A 22882-nucleotide genomic window follows, 5' to 3' on the forward strand; every position below is an offset into this window, starting at 1 on the left:
GAGTTTTGAAAGTTCAGACACTAAAAACATAGACAGGAGACGCGCTTCCTCAAACTATCTTGGCCTCAAGATTGAGGCGTTTACCTGTCTAGGAGTTGAGTTTGCCCGGCATGATCTCAAATCTTATGTTACTCTAGTCCACCTTGATAAACTAAGTTTCTCAAAAGTCTATGAACATGATCGGTAGCACGATAGGAACGTGGACATGTTGTAGAGGTTTGCTATGCTCATGAAGACTTCATGAAGTACATAGGCATCATGAAATAAATTCTTGAAATTTACTCCACTCCCCTTGATCACAAATTCATTCAATCAAGAGTCCATAATATGGCTGGATAGCATGCATATACGAACTACATCCATTAAGCATTTATGGACTAAAGGGATACCATTATAATTTCAACCTCCTTTTGAGGGGTCTTTTCTCGTGCAGCGGCTGATGTATTGCCGCCTTGAGCTTTTGCTCTCACGGGTTTTGTACTAAATAGAAGTCTCTTTTACAGGGGGAAAAAAGAAGCATGGTAGAGAAAGTATTTCTCAACTTATTCACTTGAATGGTATTTTGCAGACAGATCCTGATGCCGTGTTACACATTGCTACAGATTTTTATGCCTCCCTCTCATTAGCAAATCCTAACACACTAGCTTGAGATGATTCCAAATATAGAGTGTGGCAACATGGTCCTATATTGGTGAAACGTCACATGACAGTTATGCTCGATGCTCCTTGTCAGGAATTCAAAACTACACTTCTGGCCCTGCACAAGGGCAAGTGCCGATTTTGGATGGATGACACATTGCCTCCAATTTATTAAGAGTCCATATATTATCTCCAATTTACCTTCATGGACTTAGTTTGCTCCAACATGTAGATTCTGACCCGTACCATATGATACCGCTTGTCAGGTCCTATAGCAGGACCATGCCTGCCTATAAATACTAACTTCCTCTAAGCCTTTCAGACCTCTTTGGCTGGGCCAATCTGCCATGTGACAGCCTAATATGCTGCCAACATGGCAGACTGGTGTGCTGCCCACACATGGTAGCCTATAGGCAATGGTGCCCATGTGGCAGCCTATCTGTGACCCTTTCATGGACCTACGCGTTGTTGCCCTATGCAGATACCACACCATAATTTGGGCTACATGCACTGCCTCCATTTGCTCATGCAACAAACCCCAACAAGCCCTAAAAACGATTTCAATCTCTTGTCCTCCTCATATAAGGGCTCAATGTGGGGCACTAACCCTATTTTTCAGACACATGATGACCCTTGAATGTCTCTTGGTTTCTGGAAATTTTTGGTATAGCATTACTTTTCACACCAATTTTTCGCATTTGGCGCATGTGTCTGTCTTGACAGAAGATTTTGCTACCGGAAACTGTTGAACAATTAGAGAATGAACCAAGAGAACAAATTCGGCATCAAACCAAAAGAATTGTTTTCTGAATGGATTCTTCCTGTGAGAACACTCATAAATCAAGGTGCAGTCTCTCCAGTCATGAAGGTAAAAATGATTTACTAAGGGGGTGTGCCATTTGTAGTCCTGTTGAAAAATAATATAAAACATTCAGCACCATAGAGATTTTCTTGTAAACAAAAAAAGTGTTTTCTGTATATTTTATATTGGAGGCTTCAGGGGCCAATTATTTGGGTTTCCAGGTGCAATTCAGCCCATTTTTAGGTGACATTTAATAGTCAATATCAACTAAGGTTCTTACAATTAAGGATAGCGCTTAGCAATAGGTTACAAGCATGGCTACAACATTATACCGATATCCACCACTAGCCTTACTTCAAGCTCTCCCACACTCGTGGGATGTGGGTCAAATGACCATTTCGAGTGAAATCAGGAGATGCATTCTAGCAGCAAGCCTTTGTTTTCAGTCTTCATCTCTTCCCATGTATGTTGCTGCATATTTCTTTGAGACAATGAGGACAGAGATATATAGGATTAGCTAGGTGCTCCTAGCTCTAATCTACTCCCTATTTGTTTCTCATATGAGACCCCTATTAATGCATAATTCTTTAGATTGTCATGCATACAAGTTGCCAAACTTTCTCGGAATAGTTAGCAAATTGGTAAGATCACAAAGGCCAAACAACATGCGATGCCTCGGCTGTCATCGAATTGAAATCACAGACAGACAATGTGATGAACATCACATTAGCCTCTTTCCACCCTTTTTTGGCACATTTATTGCTGCGTTGTTGTCTAACATTCTGTTTAAGTTTATCCCTATGTTCAACTTACCTGTTAATCTAAAAATGTAAGGCAAGAAAATGGAAAAATCTTGTAGGCTATGCTTACAGGCTACCATGACCATGTAACCATAGTCAGATCTTGTTTGATTAGAGGACATGCACACACGTTACATAGTCAGATCTTGTTTGATTAGACAACATGCACACCCATGTTCATATGCTCTGCTTTCTCACGTAGGTTCTTTCAATTGTTAACCTATAACATAAGTGAATGATTGTATGGATTGTGAAAATCCCTATAAAATGCTGCGATCACAGAAGCCTCTTCTATTGTCAACTTTTTCAGATTCCAAGGCCAAAAACAGTCACAATGCAGTACATTGTCTTGTTCTCCCATCTGATGGTTCGACTCCCTAGAAATGCAGAAACGATCATTGCTTTAAGTGAAAGTCACAAAGTAATAATATTGAGAGACTGATGAGCAACTCTAACAACTGCAAGTGGATTACTACTCGAAGTTAGTTCCTATTTTAGCAAGTCAGTAATGCATACCATCAATGTTGGTGTCCCAGAAGCACGATGTTGCTGTGGTCATTCCAGCTCCATTCTTTTGCATAATTATGCATGTGACTTCAATGACAATCATAAAGGAAATTTTAAGAGAAAACCCAAAATACCTTAATGTAAGGCTACTTCCCTTTGTTGCAAACAATTGGTCATCACTTCAGAAAAATCCAATGCAATCTCACCAACATATTTGAATGGTTTGTCTAGATCGGTCAGGCGTTTCATGCAGAGTTCCACAACATTTGCAGTCCAGTGCCCAACCTGGTAAGTTTGCAAATTTGAACAATCAATTCGATGGGTACTGTCCAAAACTGAAATATACAAAAACAGCAACATCAAACATGTACATGCAAAAGTACACACTTTCAGAACTGAGGATACTTGAGTTACAATCAAAACTAAATATTCTTAGAATGGATAACCTTGTGCGTTGATTAGCAAGCGTCAAATATTTTGCGAAAATTGATCTACATACAGGGTATGATCAAATAAGAATTTATGAAGAGAATGTTTACATATTTCAGTTCCTAGTATTACCGTTTGGTCTTGCGTATGCTTTTGCCACCTTTCAAGAAATGATAATTTCTTGTATTAAAAAAATTGTGGTATTGTTCTCGGATGATATTGTAATTTATGGTGACATCTTATCAGAACACGATACCACCTTGGAATTGTCCTTGATACTCTAAGGTGGGAGAAATCATATGAGAACAAGTCTAAATGTGACTTCCTTAAACGTGAGATCTTATATCTTGGTCGTATAAGCTGATGGTTCCAAGGTTGGAAAGGTATTGGAATGACCAATACCTAAGACGGTCGAATCATATCGAGTTTAGCTCTCAGCTTCAGCGTCAGCTCTAGCTCCACTTTCAGCTCCACTTCTGCCCACAGCCTCTACCGTTACAGCTACTGGCTCTGATATACCCCTACCCATGACATCGATTGTTCCACCTTCCCCTAGGATAGAGGGGTTGTCACTGACACCATCTCTTCCATCTCTCCCTTCTTCTCCCGCTACAGTTCTCTCTCCAATTATGACACCTACTTTGGAGGACTCAACCTTTTTCTCCCCTCCGCCTCTCAGTCAACCCACGCTCCCACACCCTACTGGGATCGCTTCCTCCAGGCCACTATCATCTTCATACTGCACCCATCTCTTACCCAATCTTTAGCATTTCTACCCCCCGCCGCACAACACTTTCTACCCGTTGAGTTCTTACTCCACCTACCATGATATACGCTTTGATCACAATCACTCACCTACTTACTTTGGCCGTCTGTACATACTTCTCACATACATTGACTTTATACCCCTATTAGAGGATTGTGCTACTCGCTCACTACATGAGGCTGCTCTTCACGCCTTTCCCCACACCACCTGCTCCACCCGTCCACCACCACTTGGGATCGTACCCTATAATAGCTGATACGATGATGAGTGTAAGGCTTTATGCCGTCAGCAGATTCGAAACAAAAAACAGCCTTCCGAGTGAACTAGAGATGCTATGCGAGCATGTCGACTGGTACTACCCAAGAAACTTGACTTTGTACGTCGGAACGAGGAGGAGCTACTGAACATTTTGTTCAGTAACAACTCTAAGGACTTCTGGCAGATATTTCTAGAGGGACGGTCCCCCTCACCACTCACTGACACTCAGGTGTGGTCTGATTATGCATGCACACTCTATAATATCCCAAATCAGCCAGCCCGTAACCTATCACACTTGCCACGCCCCACATCCTGCACCCTCTTCACTAGGCGGGGGGGTAAAGGATGCCGTAATGAAACTCCATAATGGCCGAGCGAAGGATCATGAGGGACTATGCACTGAATTCATTGCATATGGGATTAACCTCCTAGCCCCAATCTTAGCCAAGCTATTTAATGAAGTTGTTTGCTTGGGGTTTCCACAGCTGGACCATCAATACCATCTCACCCATCCACAAGGCAAGGGATTCCATGAGCCCAGAGAACTACAGGACCATTATGATTGGACATGTCATGTCCAAGATTTATGCATCAATACTTGATTCTGAGGTCAGCAAATTTGGGGAGTGTGGAGGACTTAGAGCAGCGGGACAAGCCGGTTTTAGGCGGGATCATGGGACCATGGACCATATTTATTGGGATAAATGTGATCAAGGGCTTGCTCTAAGGTGCATGTATGCATCTAGGGGAGTCACATGTGTGTGTGTAGTAGAAGCACATCTAGTGCTATGATGTGTCAGACCATGATGCAAGTGATGATGTAATGCAAAGGCCCCCACATGGGAGGTTCGTTTGATTTAGGAAGTCCCCTTGATAGAGGGGGTGATTCCACTGATGTAGGGGAGGTGCCTATGATCTAGGCCACCCTCTCCCCATTCTATAAGAGACAGTCACCTCTCTCACAATCAATAGAGCACACTTCTAGTTTGCATCTTTTGTTCTCACTTCACTTTTAGGTGTCTTAACTATGCATCTATCTTACTAATCTTACTAGTCTTACTAGTAAGGTAAACAAATGGATGCAGATGTTTATGACTATGTTTCCTTTTGGAAATGTTTTGTACTTCTCAAGTACAACATTCTTGCTGATGAGATATTCCTGGTGCTACCATTGAAAAAGGGAGATCTACTCTCTTCACATTTTAATTTCATGCCAACTTTATTGGAAAATGACAAGATGTATATGGATGTCAAGATCAACATTGAAGGCTTCCTCAAAGTTTTCAAGATGAAGGATGATACTCATATTGCTTGAGTCTCTTCAACAAGAGACATCACTTTTGGACACTAGAAAGCTTGAAGATGATCAAGCATTTACAAAGAATGCCAAGGCAAATCTGATTGAGGAAAGTACTTCAACAAATGCACAAACAAACTTTGTGCTAGAAGATTGGGTCTTTTAAGGTCCAACATCTTTAAAATAAATGTAATCATCACTTGGTCATGTAGTCAATTTTGAGGTTCTCTGCCTCGATTAGTACTCCAAAAAGAATGTTATGGTTTTGCTTTAGACCATATAGTTTTTATAAATCACCTCTGGTCACCATATGATGTAGGCCATGTGATTTGTGTTTGGTCTATCCCATTTTTGTAAACCTTGACCCTTGGGCACCTTTGTTAGCATGAGATCCTAGCCATTCCTTCACCACCATGAGATGGCATGGAGAAACTATGTGACTAGATGAATCCTTGACATAGCAAGAGGCAAACACTTGAGGGGGGGTATGTTGGGATAAATGTGATCAAGGGCTTGCTCTAAGGTGCATGTGTGCATGTAGGGGAGTCACATGTGTGTGTGTGTGTAGTAGAAGCACATCTAGTGCTATGATGTGTCAGACCATGACACAAGTGATGATGTAATGCAAAGGCCCCCACATGGGAGGTTCCTTTGATTTAGGAAGTCCCCTTGATATAGGGGGTGATTCCACTGATGTAGGGGAGGTGCCTATGATCTAGGCGACCCTCTCCCCATTTCTATAAGAGAGAGTCACCTCTCTCACAATCAATAGAACACACTTTTGGTTTGCATCTTGTGTTCTCACTTCTCTTCCAAGATGCATCTCTTCTATCCCACGTTTTTCAACAATATTCTCACTCTCAGATGTATCATTGAGGAGGCGAGGGCACGGACGCAGAGGGTTTACTGTTGCTTTGTGAATTTCTGCAAGGCATTTGACACCATTCCGAGAGCCCACCTCATACGATGCCTACAGGATTTGGGTTACGACCAGGAGATCATTTGGGCTGTCATGGCACTTTATGAGCGAGTTTCAGGTGGAGTCCAGACAGGATCTGGATGGTTTAGGTGTCCTGTTTACTATGAGATCCGAGGGCGTTTCTACTGCCTCTTCAAAGATAGTTTTGGGGTTTTGGCCAGTTTCCTCTCCTACCTAGACTAGCGATGTTTGGCTGGTTTCATTCATGAGGTGCTCAGACACCGCAATAGGATACTCCGAGCATGGAGACAGGAGCAGACTTCTTCCTCGACTGATACCTCTTAGAGCTCTATCACGAAGTTCTTTCAGCCAGATCACATAGACCCCCACGAGACGAGACCTCGACATGACCGTGACCCAGAGCCTATGAGCCGATAGCTCAGACAGAGGGTCGACTCACAAATCATACTTGGGGACATCCCCTCCTTGTTTAGGGTCGGAGTCTGACCGACGGGGGTCACAGTGGCCCTGGTTAGACGTAGAGCTACGACTAGGAGACATACCAGGACTGCACCCTTGGGGGGGCAACAACGCTCTATTGCTGAACTCATGCCTCCACTTCCGCTGCCTCATCCATCATGATGTCCTGATGTTGATGACGGTGATGATGATGATTATGATGATGTCGATGATGATGCTGAGATTGATATATATAGTCGACTTTTGATATGACTATGTTGTACTAAAGAATTAGTACTGCTATTTTGCATTTTTTGCATTCTGCATTGGTATGGATGCTCGTTTAGTAGCTCCACTACCACAGCTCATTGTATCAGGTTTTTCACAGTCTCATAGACCCATCGGTCTTCCAAAGACTTTAAAAAACTTTCTTTCTTTCTTGTGTTAACAAAATTTCTTAAGGGGATGAGAAAGAAGAGCAACTTATGCTAGCTATTGTGAATCCATTCGTGATTGCAAAGATGCTAGTGGTGTTGCACTATTCTAAGATGGGACACCAATTTCTTTCAAAAGAAAAAACCTCAACTAAAATATTACGCACAAGAAAGTGATTTATATGTGGTAATACAAGCCTTAAAGGTATGGAGAACATTATTTATATGGCTTGACTTTTGAGCTTTTAGTTGATCACGAACCTCTTAGTACCTTTGTAATCAGCTTGACTTGAGAGGAAGAAAGGCTAGGTGGGCAGAGCTGATGCAAAAATTTCATTTTCGTAGTAGATATTGTAAAGGTAGCCACACTCCAATAGCAAACACTTTTAAGTAGGATTGGTGAAGTTAATGTGCTAAGGTTTGCAAAGGTTGAAAATGATTTCTATCATTCTCGAAGGGCAGATGCAAGACCGATATGTATTGCGGTCAATCTGGCAGAAGTCTAAGCTGGTAGCTTTGGAGTGGATATGGATTCTCACGGTATTGAGAACATTACTTTTGAGAATGAGGCTATACGATCCAGTATAACTGATTGTGAGTCTGCAAGGGAAAGTATGTATACCTGATAAGAATGACAAAAAGAAAAAGATTTTAACTATGCTGTAAATTGTCAACAATGCCGAATTAATAACACTTCAAGATTACAGGCATGTTGCATCCTGTACAAATTCCCTGGTAATATCTATGGATTTTTTCATAAGGCTACCTCGGACATGTTGCATCCTGTACAAATTCCCTGGTAAATGGTAAGGTGTATCTATGGATTTTGTTATAAGGCTAACTCAGACAAGAACAGGGCATGATGCAGCTTGGGCAGGATCAGCAGTGATACTGGGCAGGACAGCAGCAGATTTGCTCTTCATCCCACGATCCCTACAGGGTTTCCTACAGGTCGATTCAACCCGGATAGTAGCAGCAGCAGCAGGGTCTGCATAAGAGCAGACCTCTTCTCCATTATACTGCAGTTCGACAGTGAGGGTTTGGTCCCCTCCCTACAGTACTTTTAAATTTCTTTGCAGTGAAGCCTTCCATACAATACTTATTCCTTCAGTTGTTTACAGTTATATTTGGCCCTTTCGTCTGGCATTTATACAGCTGTTTTTTCCCTCTTCGGGGCCCCTTTTACTCACTCACCTCACTGCTTCCACTTGTGTTTGTGAGTGCATTATTCTCTTAGCCATTGAGTCAACAGTTAGCAGGGGAGAGAGAGAGAGTTAGCCTTCTCCCTGCTACATTGGTATCAGAGCTTCATCTTTTCTTTCTACACCACAGAATCCACCCATCGTCGTAGAGACCCCCATGACAATTTCGGCCATGGTAGCCATGATGCAGACCGTGATGCAGATGCAGCAACTACAGTTAGAGAGCCTTTTTGCACACATGCTTCACCTCCAAGAGATGTGGGATGACCGTGAACAAGCTGCCAGAGAGCGCGAGAGAGCAGGTCGGGAGACCAAAGAAGAGCACGATTGCGAGGCTCAAGAAGCCAGGGAGCTCAGAGAATGCACCGCTCGAGAAGCAAACGAAGAATGGGATTGTCATCTCCTCATTTCTCTACTCCGCCCACAAGGTGACGAGGAAGCCCGTCATTCCCCGAGAAGCTCAATTTTCTTCAGTACGATGGTAAGACCGAGCCCCTAGTGTTGATTTCTTGGCTCAACCAATTCGCCAAACTTTCAGTTTCACCTATGAAAGACAATGAGAGGTGTATACTCGCATCGATGCACCTCAAAGGTGAGGTGGTCACATGGTGGCACAAGTGGTAGAAGGACCTCTATGATGCAAACCTTGAGACACCTCTGTAAGAGATTACAAAGATATGCTTGGGTACCATATATACCAAGTACTTGTATTGTTTCATTTGAACATTTCTATTGGAGCTTTCTTGTGTGTGCACTCTTGCTCACTTGTGTTCACAACCTGTCTCCACTTTGTTCCTACATTTGGTATTAGAGCACTTCCGTCTCTAGAGCCCATCCCCACGCTTGCTTCCAGACTCCCGCAAGCTTGGTGCTCCAGTGCGCGTTCCTGGTTTTCACATTCAACTCTCCAACTTTCATTTGAGGTAACTCCAACAATCTAGTGGCTATTTTTTGACCTTTTGAGGTCCGATTTTGACGTATTTCAAAATTTCAGAGCTGCCCGCATACAAACAAATCTGTCCCGCAACATTTCAAGTGAAAAAGAAAAAAAAATGTTTTTTCCATACAATTGTACGGACGTCCGTACAATCCGTATGGACATGTCTGTACAGTTGTGTGACAGTGCCGTGAGTCCATACAACTTATCAGAACTTGATTTTGAGTCCGTACGACTTGTTAGAAGGTGATTCGACCAGTTTTTGGCTGTTTTTCGGCGTTTTTACTTAGATTTGGACTCTTTTCAGCTCCAGTCTCTCCCGGGTGTGTTAGAAGCTCCAGGCTCTTCTCTACACGTGTGTTGTGTTTAGAAGTACTCCCAATAGCTTCATTTAGCTCCAAACATCTCACTTCAGCTCCTTTGTCATCTCCAGCTTGCCCACACAGTCAATGGACTGTTTTGCAGGTGGTTCGGGCCAAGTTGCACTTCCAGTAAGTGTTTTGAGCTGTGTGTTTCACTTTGGGACTGTTTTTGGAGCCCATACTCTTGCACTCTCAGGTGCATTTGCAGATACTCTGCATTGTTGGGTGCATTTGCAGTTACTTTACAGTTGTGGATGCATTTGAGCACTTGTGGGTGCGCTCTTTTAGATTTGGGTTGTGCATTTTCAGTTTGGGATTGCACTTCAGATTGTAGCAGAGTGCAGTGATTGGTTGATGCCATTTTTGCAGTGATTGCATTGTGCAGTCAGTGGGATTTCAGAGCAGCCAATCGTACTTTGCATTTGCAGCTAGTATTAGTTTGGGATTTGCAGGCACATTTGCAGCCAGTTGCACTTTTAGGACTTACAGCTCTTTTTTGTAGGTACATTTGCAGCTTGTGGGTATCCCATTTTGCATAATGGGAAATCTAAGTATATCTGAGATGTTTGGTATGTTCCAGAGTTGAGGCAAAATCTGATTTCAGTTTCAAACATTGCCCATGATCAACATATGTTGGTCGAATTTCAGGATAACCAATGCAGGATCAAGGATCCAAAGAAAGGGTATGAGGTGTAGCAACAGGCACATGTGACAGAGACTTATACAAGCTTGATGTTCAGCCTTATGATCAGAAGGTATTGCCTGTAGCAAACACTTCCCAGGCTGATTTATGGCATGCCGGTTTGGACATGTCCATCACAGGGCATTGTCCTAGTTGTACAACAATAATATGACTCAAGGAATGCCAAAATTGCAGCAACCAGAAAATGAAGTGTGTGAGGGGTGTACACTTGGCAAATTGCATCGCTTGCCATTTAGTAAATAAGGCAAGAATTGGGTCAAGGCAACCAGAGTGTTGCAGATAGTATACAGTGATGTATGTGGCTGCATGACTATTCCCACGCATAGAGGAGCAAGGTACTTTGTGACCTTTATAGATGACTTCTCCAGGTTCACATGGCTCTTTCTCATGAAGGAAAAATCTGATGTGTTCTATTGGTTTCAAGAGTTCAAAGCTATGGTTGAGAACCAAATCAATTCTAGAATTGGAACACTCAACTCAGATAGAGGAGGAGAGTACATGTCACATGCATTCCAGGGACTTTTGAAGCAACATGGGATTAAACATCACTTGACATGCCCTTACACACCACAGCATAATCCAATCTCTGAGAGGAAGAATCGTACTCTCATGGAGATGACGAGATGCATGCTGAAATTCAAGAGAGTCTCAAAGGTTTTTTGGGGAGAAGCAATTGTGACAGCTACTTATATTCAAAACAGATGCCCTACCAAAGCTTTGGTTAATGTGACTCCATTTGAGGCTTTGTATGGCTTTAAGCTAAAGGTTAGTCATTTCAGAGTTTTTGGCTTAATGGCATATGCTTTGGTTCCAAATGCACATCGGACAAAGCTTGAGGACAAGAGTGTCAAATGCATTTTCGTGGGATATAGCACTAAAAGCAGGGGATTTAGGCTTTATAATCCCGCTACCAGGAAGATAATAATCAGCAGAGATATTCTCTTTGCTGAGAATGAGTGCATGCAGCCTGCTAGTGCAAACTTGCCACCATACGATGACACCCCTTTGGACATCATCCAGTTTGAGGATGATGAGACAGAGTCTCTTGATGCTTCCCCTTCTACTTCTCATAGTTTAGATGGCCTGCCACATGTTGAGGATGGCTTTCCCTCAAATCCACATGTTGAGGATGGCTCTCCCTCAAATGTTTCAGATTTTCAGCCAATTAATGAGAATAGACAGCCTCATGTTTGGAGGGATTACAAAGTCGTGAGGCCACTAAAGATGTTGATGCAGCCCCGAGTGGTACAGCAAAGAAATCTATTCCACGTTGGGCAAGGTTGACCATTCAAGATGCTAAGGATCAGCCTACTTTGGGGAAAACCAAGGCCAGCACTCAGAAAAATCAGAAAAAGGTCAATTTTGCTTTGATGACCTCAGTGATGGAAGCTGAAAATGAGCCTTAGAGCTTCAAGGATGCTCAACATAATCCGGCATGGCAGAAAGCTATGGAAGCTGAGATTAAATCCATTGAGAAGAATGCCACATGGGACTTGGTTGATGTGCCCATTGGGAAAAATATGGTTGGCACGAAATGGATTTATAAGGTGAAATACCATTCAAATGGCACAGTTGAGAAATACAAAGCCCGTTTGGTTGCCAAGCGGTATGCACAAGAGGAGGGGATAGATTACGAGGAGACATTTGCTCCAGTGGCCAAGATGACCACCATTCGTTCTATCATCTCTCTTGTTGTATTTTATGGTTGGTTAGTGTACCAGATGGATGTCAAGACCACTTTCCTCAATGGAGATCTTAAAGAGGAGGTCTATGTACATCAGCCCCAAGGTTTTGAGGTGAAGGGACAAGAGCACAAGGTATGCAAGCTCAAGAAGGCTCTATATGGGCTGAAGCAAGCACCTCGTGCGTGGTATCAGAAGATACATCAGTTTTTGCTGTTCCAGGGCTTCGTAAACACTCATACAGAGCCAAATCTGTATGTTCTGCAGCAAAAATCAGAATTGGTCATGTTGGTACTATATGTGGATGACATCATACTCACTGGCAGTGATTTGCAGTAAATTACAGCAGTGCAGTCCGCTTTATGTCACAACTTTGACATGACAGATTTGGGCCTATTGCATTATTATCTTGGCATTGAGTTTTGGCAGACCCATGATGGGATCTCTATGTCACAGACAAAGTATTCGAAGGGGTTGTTGCAGAAATTTAAAATGGAGAACTGTAAGCCTGTGGCTACTCCATTGGAAAAGCGACTCAAGCTGAGTAAGCATGATACTGCTGAAAAGTTTGATGGCATTTTGTACAGGCAGTTGGATATATCTATGCTCCACATGGCCTGATATTGCCTACGCCACAGGGCTTTTGAGCCAGTTCATGCATTGTCCCACGATCACACATTGGAATGCAGCAAAGAGGGTTCTCAGATATGTCCATGGCACTCTCTCTCTTGGCTTGCATTATGCTTCAGATTGTGATCTAGCGCTGAGTGGTTTCACCGACTCAGATTGGTCAGGGGACATTGACGACAGACGGTCCACTACTGGCTATTGCTTCTCATTGGGTTCAGCCTGTATCTCATGGCTCAGTAAGAAGCAAGAGCGAGTCTCTCTTTCCTCCCAGTGAAGTAGAGCAAATTCAGCCACTACGGAGTTAATGTGGTTAAGGAAGCTTTTGCATGACTTGCATCATGCACAGGATGGCGAAGCAAACTCTATCTTCTGTGACAGCCAGAGTTGCATTGCCATAGCCAACGATCCTGTCTTTCATGCTCACATGAAACAGATTGAAAATCATTATCATTATGTACGGGATTGTATTTCTGATGGCTTCATTGATCTCATCTATTGTCCATCTGAGGACAATGTAATAGATCTTTTCTTATGACATCGACATGGCTTGGGGATCAGAGACATTCTCACAATGTCAAGGGGGGTTGTGAAGTGATTCACAATGACATTGTTTTCATGTACTCCTGGATGAATTTGTGCAACCATGGTACTTTAGGTACTGTAGGGTACACCTGAGATGTTTCCAGGGTACTTTCAGCCATATCTTTGAGGGGGGATTTGTAAGAGATTACAAAGATCCATGGTGTTGTAGGCATAAAGTCAACCCTATGGTTGACCGGTAGTACTTGGATACTATATATACCAAGTACTTGTATTGTTTCATATGAACATTTCTATTGGAGCTTTCCTGTGTGTGCACTCTTGCTCACTTGTGTTCACAACCTGTCTCCACTTTGTTTCTACAACCTCATTATGGGTGGACAGAGTTTGTGAAGGACATCAGGACACGGTTCCTACCACCACAGTACTTGGACCGATTGCAAAGTCAATTCTTCGAAGATACGCTAGGAGGACACTGAGTCAGTGAATCATTATGCCAATAGGTTTACACAAGTGTGCATTCAGATGCAACATGAGGAACGCAAAAAGTTGGGTAATTTTCTCTCTGGTTTACATACAGATATCCAGTGGTATGTCCAAAGTTTCAGGACACAAGACTATGAGAGTGCATACGAGCTTACACAAGACTTTGAACTCATGCACAAGGCTCAAGGACCCAAGGGAGCTCATAGCAAGAAGCCTCAGGACTCCCCCACTCTAAGAGAATGTGGGAAGAAGTCTAGAAATAGACAACAGCAGAAGAACTAGATGACAAAGGATAGCAATGGCTACGGTGGTTTCTTGGATGCAGCAACCCGAGCGACCTATGCCAAAGAGAACCGGTGTTTCTATTGCCATGGGCAAGGCCATAAGAAGCAGAATTGCCCTTCTGTTGATCTTCAAACGGCTAGATTGTTGGGCAAAAGGCCCTGATCCTTGCAGATTCAAGGAGTTTAGAGGATATCGTCTCCACCAAACCACCAAGCAGGCCCGGTTGACTCTCACCCCGACACATTCTAGTGCCTTGAATGGTGCACTCGTGGGACAATAGACAAAGAGCAACATGGAGGTCACTTCAACCACTCTGAAGATCTCATAGTGAGTAGACAGCCGGCCACTTAGAGTCGCACCAACTCAGGCAACAAATAGCATCTTGAGAGCACGATGGTGGCACCAATTTGACATTCAACTTGACTGCTGGAACCAGGACTTGGATCTCAAAATCCAAGTCCATAGGGGTAAGTTCATTTCTTGGCTTAAGGATACTCTCCCTTGACCTTGGATTTCAGTAGTTTAGATGTCTCGAGAGATCCACCAAGGTGGTGAATTATATGTGGTCTACTTCAACTCGGCCACTCCAGTCCAAGCAGGAATCATTACTACAGCAGTACCAGGATAATTTCTCATGTCAAGTCTTTCATCCATCCTTACCACAAGTTTGGCCAGAGGACCACTCCATTGAGCTCATTCCTTGATCATCACCCCCGCCGATCAAGCATCATTACCGCCTTTACAAAAAGATGGAGGAAGAGCTTGAGACAAGTTAGAGTTGTTGTTGCGGAGTGGCTTCATATGCCCTAGTAATTCTCTGCAAGCAGCCCCGACCCTCTTTGTTAAGAAGAAGAAGAGTACGGCAAGGATGTGTGTGGATCGCGGTGCACTCAACAAATTGACAGTGAAGAGTTGGTTTCCCATGCTGTGGTTCGATTACATTTCGGAACATCTGAACGGTGCGAAAATGTTCTACAAGATTGATCTGAGGATAGGTTCAGCAAATTTGTCATGCTCATTCCATGCAAGGGTACCATTGATGCACAGGATACAGACCCACTTTTCCTCAGATGGTGGTATGCTGCGTATCATTATGTCAGATAGGGATTACAAGTTCACCAATCAATTTTGGAGAGCCCTTTGGAACAAAGCTCAGCCTTTCCAACAGCTTCCATCCTCAGTCCAATGGCCAAACCTCTAGAGATCTACAACCAATTGGACTTCAATGTGCTGAAATGCTATGTTGCAGATGCAAACTTCCAATGAGAGCAGTAACTACCATTGGTTCAAGGAATCTTGAATGACACCCATTCCACCGATGTGGGTAGGACTCCCTATGAACGGGGCATAGTTGGTCAAAAGGTGGATACAAATAATGACACGTGTTGATGATAATTTTTTTCTGTGCAACCAAAAAAAAGACACGTGTTTGTGCTTAATGCTTCCGATAGCTTCAGAGTGTTGATTACTAGTGTAACAACGGCAAAAAAAACCAAGCGACTCCCGGTTTCAACCCTGATACTGTGACTTGGTTGGGATGGAGTCGGGGTCATTGCTTCTTCCCAAGAGGAAGCTATAGAGAAAATGTATGAAGGAGCTGCTTACAAGAAGACATTTGTTGGTTTGGGTCCAATGGTAATGGTAAGCATAGCAAGGGCAAGCCCAAGAATCAGGTTGACATGGATTCTTCATGTAGGGGCAGAGACTCTTCAGATGGTAGGAGCAGCAAAAAGAAGAAAAAGTGCTTCTAATCTGAATAACTTAGAACTAAGCACATGATCGCAACAAGGAAGATCAAAAGGAGGTGGACAATCCCAAGAAACAGGACTGGAGACCACAGGAGGCACATGCTGTCATAATTGAAGAGGCCTCCCTAGTGATTGCTTACTGCAACTCTAAAGTAAGCTAGTCAGATAGTGGAGCAACCATGTATAAATCAAACATAGAGAGATGGTGCGTAGAGCCTACAAATCCAGAGTCTTTTGAGACCAAGGAGGACAGATGAAGTTGCTCAGTTAGTGAGGCAGTCGTCACCTTAGGAGATGAGGATGAGGCAGGACACTCACAATGAAGGCATGACGTGCATTGAGACAGAGACTGTTGCAGAGCAGCAATCCAAAGTTACACAGGTATGATGGTGAGATGGATGGACTTCCACCAAAATGGTGGGCACTTCAGACAGGTCTATGGCTTGCTGTGATAGCTAGCATCGTTGGGACCAAGCCCAAATGAAGGCTAACTGGCTAGTTATACACTCACAAAAGTTGGTGTGTCAAAATGAGGCGGGGAGGTGGTTCTAATCAGGGCTCAGTCGGCAGGTTGAAGAGTGGGGGCAGACATGCCCTCTACTGTATAAAAGGGTCCCTCGGTGCATTGTCTTTTATCCACCACAAGCCATTAAAAGCATTGAAAGGGATGCGATAACTAAGAGGGAGGGAGTAAGGCAGTTGTACGACTGGAATATCAGTCCTATTTTGGTGCTCAGTAGGAGCTCAGGTAGTACGGCACTTTGGCTCTAGTGGAGCCCCTTGGCTCCCTCAAGTTCTTTTGTGACATAAGTTTCATGTGAAATTTTACTTATATACAGCACTTGAGACAGACCACAAATCAGTACAAGACCAAGGAACGTATGAGGACACGGTAAGAAAAATTTAACAGCAGCCATCTAAATCTTGGTAAGGAGCAAACCTTCTCGTGGTGAAATTGGGCACTCATAATTGCTTCATCTATGGAATTTTTGATGATCGCATCGACTTCATCAGATAAAAATCTGGGCTGCGTCCACAGCATTAGACATACAGATGAAGATGCTGCCCCCCCCCTTCTCTCTCTCTCTCTCTCTCTCTCTCTCTCTATGGGTGCGCACACCCCGCACCTTGGGAAAGAGGACATGCTCACGTACATCTGCAAATGCAAATGTTTGCGGACTGTGCAAGTAGATGCATAGTTTGTACCACGTAGCATGCCCGTGTGTGGGCAGAGCGAGTAGCATATTGCGAGGAAGAGAGACTTTAAAGCAAACTGTGTAGAACCGTGCTGAAGATCAACACGCTAGTTTCCATGCTATGTCATGTAAATGTGTAATATGCCAAAATTTTGACCAAATAGTACTTACATCAATTTGAGACTCCGGTTCCATCTAATGGTTCCTAATGGATAGAAGAGCAGTTTAGTTATCTGAGAAAATTTGCAAGATCTGCTGCAACATCTGCAAAACTCACGCTAGTCATGGGCATACATGTGGAAAGGGAGAATGTATGTGCAAAAAACATTATTGCAAGTAAGAGTTTTGATGAAGCCTTTTACGATTAAAACGTGTATAGCTACAGATTTAATTTTCATATTCATGGGATAGCCTGCGGCCTAGTCATTCCATGCAGAGTAGGCATTAAGTTGCGAAGGTAAGGTGCAGTGCAGGAAAAAAAAACTCTGAACAGTTGAGGATCTCTCGCACAGCAAAAGACTATGGTCTTCCTGCGGGTCTTTGTGCAACGGAAAGTGAATTCTGAGCGTGTTTTGGGCAGATGCATGTGTGTGGGGGTCTGTAACATAGTGATTCTTTGCGCAAGCCGGACAAAAAGCTATTGACAATCGACTTACACAAAAATTGTCAAATAGATCGAGCCTCATTGCAATGCAAAATTTACACTGAATATTAAAGAAGAGGGCGATCCGTTTGCATTCTCGTCTCCCTCAATCCTAGAGGTCCGTGCAATCACACAAAGACAGCAACGACTCTATACATGTAAGAAACTCACGTATTCGATTAGTTACATTTTGTCATTTTTCCTCGTTCCTCCATATGTTATAACAATGACGCGATCTTGTTCCTTTCTTTGCTTGCAATTTTGTTTTCTTAGCTTGACAGTTTGTCGTCTTGCAATTCTGCAAGATTTCTTCTCTACAAATCTGACAGTTAAGTTCGTTACCTTCACACTACTTGGACACCCAAACATAAAAATATTTTGAAATGAGGTGGCCACATAGGAGGAGGCTGTCAATCCCCAAAGGATAGTAGCCTTTGCCAACCTTTTATCTTTTCAAATTTCCTCTAATTTAATTTTAACTTTTCGTGAAAGACTTTGTGCAAGTTTAATATCCAAACCTTAAGTAGAATCTATAAATATATTCTCATTCATTGCGGATGAAAGAGCTCTATCTTAATCAAGTTTCCAAATCTAAAGAGAGATGACGAGCAAACAAGCTTAAGTGGCACTCATGAAGGGAAAACGCGTCTACTTCCTTCATTATGTACCCCCATCGATATAGCACCCACATGCATGCTAACTTTAAAAGAGAACAATAGATGTCTTACACATGCAACTTTGAAAGATGTCTCATATTTTTAAAGGATAATATTCCAACAAAGAAGAAGAGTGACCAATGCCTCATCTTATAAGCTCTTACTAACCTTGAGTTTGATTAATATAGATGCACATGTGCTCAAGTTACATAATTTCAATGCTTATAGTGCAAGAATGGCCTTACCTATTTGCAAGGAGGATGGTGTGTTTTGCAAGAAATGACGTGGGTAGCAATAGTAATGTTGATGTCTTCCATTTTCATTGGAGGCTTAGCAATGGTAGCTCATCTAGCAGGATGAGCCTTCCACAATGCTAGCATAAGCACTGTCATTCACGTGACCTAGTCTATACATATCATATAAACATACACCTACTACTTATGATGAACATATACCCAATAATTATGAACAAAATTTGATCTAAGGATGCATAAATCCCCACAAGGAGCATTATTTTGTCTTGTTTTTGTTGTTTTACTCAATCATATAAATGCACAAGTTAATTTCCTCCTCTCATGCACTCAAGTCAATTCAAGAGAGGACAATCATGATAGCACAATATAATGTTGTTGATTTTGCAAGGCTCACAACAAAATCCATCGCTTTAAGATACGAGGTTTGTTGGTTCCATATGAGTAACAACGTATCCTTGCACATCACACTTGCACATGCCACTTGGCTCTAAGTGAGTGTGGTGTGCTAAACAAAGTTGCATTAATTCAAATAAGACAAAGAATAATATGAGATGGGTTAGTCTTATAGATCCCCTAAATGAAAGATTTCTAGAGATGCAACCTAGTATTTGGATGCATCCTTAAGAATGTTGAAAACGTCTTCCACTTGGGAACACCATGAACATCAAAGAACCACCTGTAATCGAGGGAGAGTTGCGATCCCTCGAAACATGGCCTATTCTTTTAGTCGGCCTATGTCCTTTAGAAGTTTTGTATGCATCCTTTTTTGGCCAAAATCGAAGGAGATTTCTATTATGATTTCCATATTTCCAAGCAATCATTGATTATGTAGAGACTAGTGACAGTTAGCAAAACCTAACCATTATACATAGACTAGGTGACTACAGGGAAATCTAACGATGGCCTGAAATTTAGTAGGTAGATATCATATGTCAACTCATGTGTCCGGACATGTGTAGAGTCACATGGCATAAATGTGATCTGGATTAGAATCCATCCATGGAGAAGGGTTAATTTGATCACATGTAGTGAGCATTTTGTTAGATTTGACTATTGACATGATGACTAGTATCTTTGAAAGTATGTATCAAGTGAGCATGGTATTAGCAAGGCACTATCATTTTATGAAATTCCATACCATATAATCTCTAAATTATTGTATTCTATATGGGATTTTGTGAATGAAATAAGGGTGAAAGAAATTCATCCCTATTGTCTTATTATTGAAAGATGTATGGCTTAAATATGAGGGTTTGAGTAGGAAAGGCCAAAGATCATGCTTTTTTATGTGAGAGGTATAACATAATAAGTACATGGGCGCATCACTGTGGTGCATAGTTCTCTCCCATGGACCTTAATCCAGATTTAGCAAACACTTATTGGATCTACTCATCTATGATATTCCACTGCCCATTCTTTAGCCAAAGTGGGAAAAGCCAAAGATAATGCTTTGTTAGGTGACATATATAACATAATAAGCACCTATGAACATCATTATGGTACTTCTCTCGTGTGGAGTTCTGAAGGGAGGTGGTTAAATGATTAACCTTGGGTGGACATTGTAATTGTGGGTGGTGATTTTGTGTTTTGTGCTATTGAATTCAATTGTGGGCTAGTTAGCTTGATTGTGGATTGGTTATTTGAATTGTGGATTGGTTAGTTTACTTAATTGTGTGTTTTGTGCTAATTAAATTTAATTGTGGGCCGGTTAATTTAATTGTGTGCTAGATAGTTTAGTTGGAATGTGGTAGATCAAAAATCAAGAGGTCATTTTCTCTCTATAAAAGTGGCCCTAGTTAGATGATGGAGATTAAATCTCCACCAACCTCAAACCTTTATGTGCAACAACATAAAACCAACTAAGTTGTCAGCCTCAAAGAACAAGCATATGTTGATGAAGATGAATGAAGCTGAACACAATATGAAGCTGATGCGCAATGACTAGATGGAGCTTTTGTAGATCACATTGGTGGAAAACCCCGCTGAGCCCTCTTGACATTGTTGATTCTCCTTGAGCACTTGATTGCACTTCTTAATGCCTAAGGAGTCTCCAACTTGAGCTGTTGCGATTTCAGCTTCCGACAAACCTTCTTGTATAGGGGAATGATCTGGGGAAGGAATTTCTAGGAAGGAAAGTACTCAAAATTTGGAGAGAGTTGGAATGTGGCAAGCCACATTTTGCACACTTTTCAACCCGGAAAGTCCCATTCCCCCATAGAATGTGGTGAGCCACATTTTGGGCACGAAATGTGGTGAGCATCCAAAATGTGGCGAGCCACATTTGAGATAGTTTCTAACTCATAAAGGCCAACCACATCCCATTTCCCCATGTGCAGGGCCACAAGGAGGGGTTATAAACATGGGCAACACTTTCAATTGTGGGCAGTGATTTAGGTACCTTAATGGTCAAATTATAAGTTAATTGAATTGTGGACTAGTTTTAATAGGTTGAAATCTAGCTAATTTAATTGTAGGCTGGTTTGGATAGGTTAAAATTGAGTTCATTCAATTTTGGGATAGCTATGGTTAGGTCTTTAGAATTTGATAGGTTGAAATTGGAAGTTTGGATTCTCTCAATGAATGGGATCAGATCCGGTGGCGGAGATTAATCCTCCACCAACTTCGACCCTTGAAGTCTAGATGGATAATTCATCTCCAATAGAAATTCTTTTAGAACTCCGTTGAAATTATGAACTACGAATCCAAATGAGTCCCTTACAATCTAGGTAACAAATGAGTCCTCATTATCGACCAATGAACAACCTTTAGCACACTTAGTGATTAGATGAAACACTCTAAGTACTATGCCACACTTTGAGAGTATATATCTCCAGCCTTGGATTCTTGCCTTTTCCTGTCTAAGATGGAGAGATTTGTGTGGATGTGTTGTTGGTGTAAATTCAAACTTCATTAATCGGCATTCAAAGGTGATTGTTAAGGACTGCATCATCAAGGCACTTAACGATGTGATTTGATCCTCGGACATTAGATTATGGGTTAGCTTTCAAGCATAAATTTTGAATTTAGCCTTCACAAGGCCACTAAACTTGTTTGTCAAAATTGCCATTGAATCTAGACCCTAAAAGTTGGGTGATACATTTGGGCCTTGAAATTATGCCATGAAGCCTAGGTCTTTGAGAACGAGTGTCAAGCCTTGACTTATGGATTGGAAAGCTAGATACCAGATTTGAGGTGGCAACTGGATCCATGTGCCATGTCAAATCTAGTTTTTGAAAGTGACTTTTGACTATGGGCTTGCATGTATGACTAGATTTAGATCTTGATGACTAGTTTATGGATCCAAGCCCTAAAGATTGTACCATTGGACCTTGGGTCATGGATGACTATCAGGTCCACGTCTCAAAATTTGCCTAAGCTTCAAATTTCAATCTTTGAATGGCTGTTATACTTGGAACTACGAAGCTTAGAGATTGGCTCTACGCCGTGTACACTCTATTATATACATGCACCAGAGGTCTCTTTGGAGTGGAATATGAGCTCACATTCATTGGTTTGGGTGTCTTTATAGATGTCCTACACTTGATCTTACTCAATTTGCTCGATTGTAGTCCTCATTTTGTGACAACATCAGGTGACTCTTGGCTAGCCAAGCTCACCTCAAGCTTAAAACACTTAAATTTCTAAAATACATTGGCTGCAAGACAACTTTTTCTTTGAGCATAGGACCACTTGCCCTTTTATTTGTCCTTTAGTATTTGGATAGTAAGCCTAGGACATACATGAAAGCAATGCATCCTACAGACATCTTGATTATGAGTGCAAGTGTAGATTTGCTTTTGTCACAGTGAGTGACATGCGACAACCTGTTATAGATCTTTAAGTGAGCAATCTAGAGTAGTGAAGGAAAGACTATGACTCAATAATTTAAAGGTACATAATGAGTGCATTGCAAATTGCACAATTTGGAGGTATCTTCCCTTCTTTCTTTTAATACCTACATGGATTTGGAAATCGCTTGGTGCCTTGCCTTGGTGGGAAGTGTAATCGCTCCCATGATGCAATCAGACATTGCACTTGATGTAGATGATCTTGGGACTCCCATAATCCTAGAGGTCTATCATCTACACATCAACATTACACACCTCTAGATCTTTTTTATCGAAGTATTGGACATCATCTCATCCTAGAAGATTTGATAAACCTCCATGCTCAACCATCTATTAATGAAGGTGGTAAATCTTACTAAACATATTATCTCTATGCACAAAGACAAGTTCATATACCTCT

The 22882-nt window shown here is 42.1% G+C and overlaps 1 protein-coding gene across 3 annotated transcripts; it reads right to left on the minus strand.

Annotated features, from left to right (window-relative positions):
- Positions 1–2415: 2415 nt before the first annotated feature.
- LOC147893124 (uncharacterized) lies at positions 2416–17853 on the minus strand. 3 transcript variants are annotated; one of them, XM_087387751.1, is made up of 6 exons: positions 17738–17853; positions 17253–17345; positions 16826–16912; positions 2955–3033; positions 2758–2835; positions 2416–2618 (listed from the first exon to the last, which is right to left on the minus strand). In XM_087387751.1, exons 2-6 carry the CDS (start codon positions 17274–17276, stop codon positions 2548–2550), a joined length of 339 nt encoding a protein of 112 aa, XP_087243877.1. In that variant the 5' UTR covers positions 17277–17345; positions 17738–17853; the 3' UTR covers positions 2416–2547. The 3 variants fall into 3 exon arrangements, with proteins under 3 accessions (XP_087243877.1, XP_087243878.1, XP_087243876.1); XM_087387752.1 differs by having other exon boundaries at positions 17253–17336; positions 17738–17840; XM_087387750.1 differs by lacking the exon at positions 17738–17853 and having other exon boundaries at positions 17253–17376.
- Between the last annotated feature and the right edge of the window lie 5029 nt (positions 17854–22882).

The sequence above is a fragment of the Dipteris shenzhenensis genome, chromosome 16 (genome assembly GCF_047967505.1).
Source record: "Dipteris shenzhenensis isolate YYH24624 ecotype China chromosome 16, Dip_SZ_1.0, whole genome shotgun sequence".
In the NCBI taxonomy this organism is placed as follows: Eukaryota; Viridiplantae; Streptophyta; class Polypodiopsida; order Gleicheniales; family Dipteridaceae; genus Dipteris; species Dipteris shenzhenensis.

What these genes read in the sequence shown, in the direction of transcription:
- LOC147893124 (XM_087387751.1), bottom strand. Translation starts at nt 17,276, where the DNA reads ATGGAACCGGAGTCTCAAATTGAT. An exon ending in AACCGGAGTCTCAAATTGAT is followed by an intron (nt 16,913 to 17,252) that starts GTAAGTACTATT and finishes CTGTGGACGCAG; the next exon opens with CCCAGATTTTTATCTGATGA. An exon ending in CCCAATTTCACCACGAGAAG is followed by an intron (nt 3,034 to 16,825) that starts GTTTGCTCCTTA and finishes CAAACTTACCAG; the next exon opens with GTTGGGCACTGGACTGCAAA.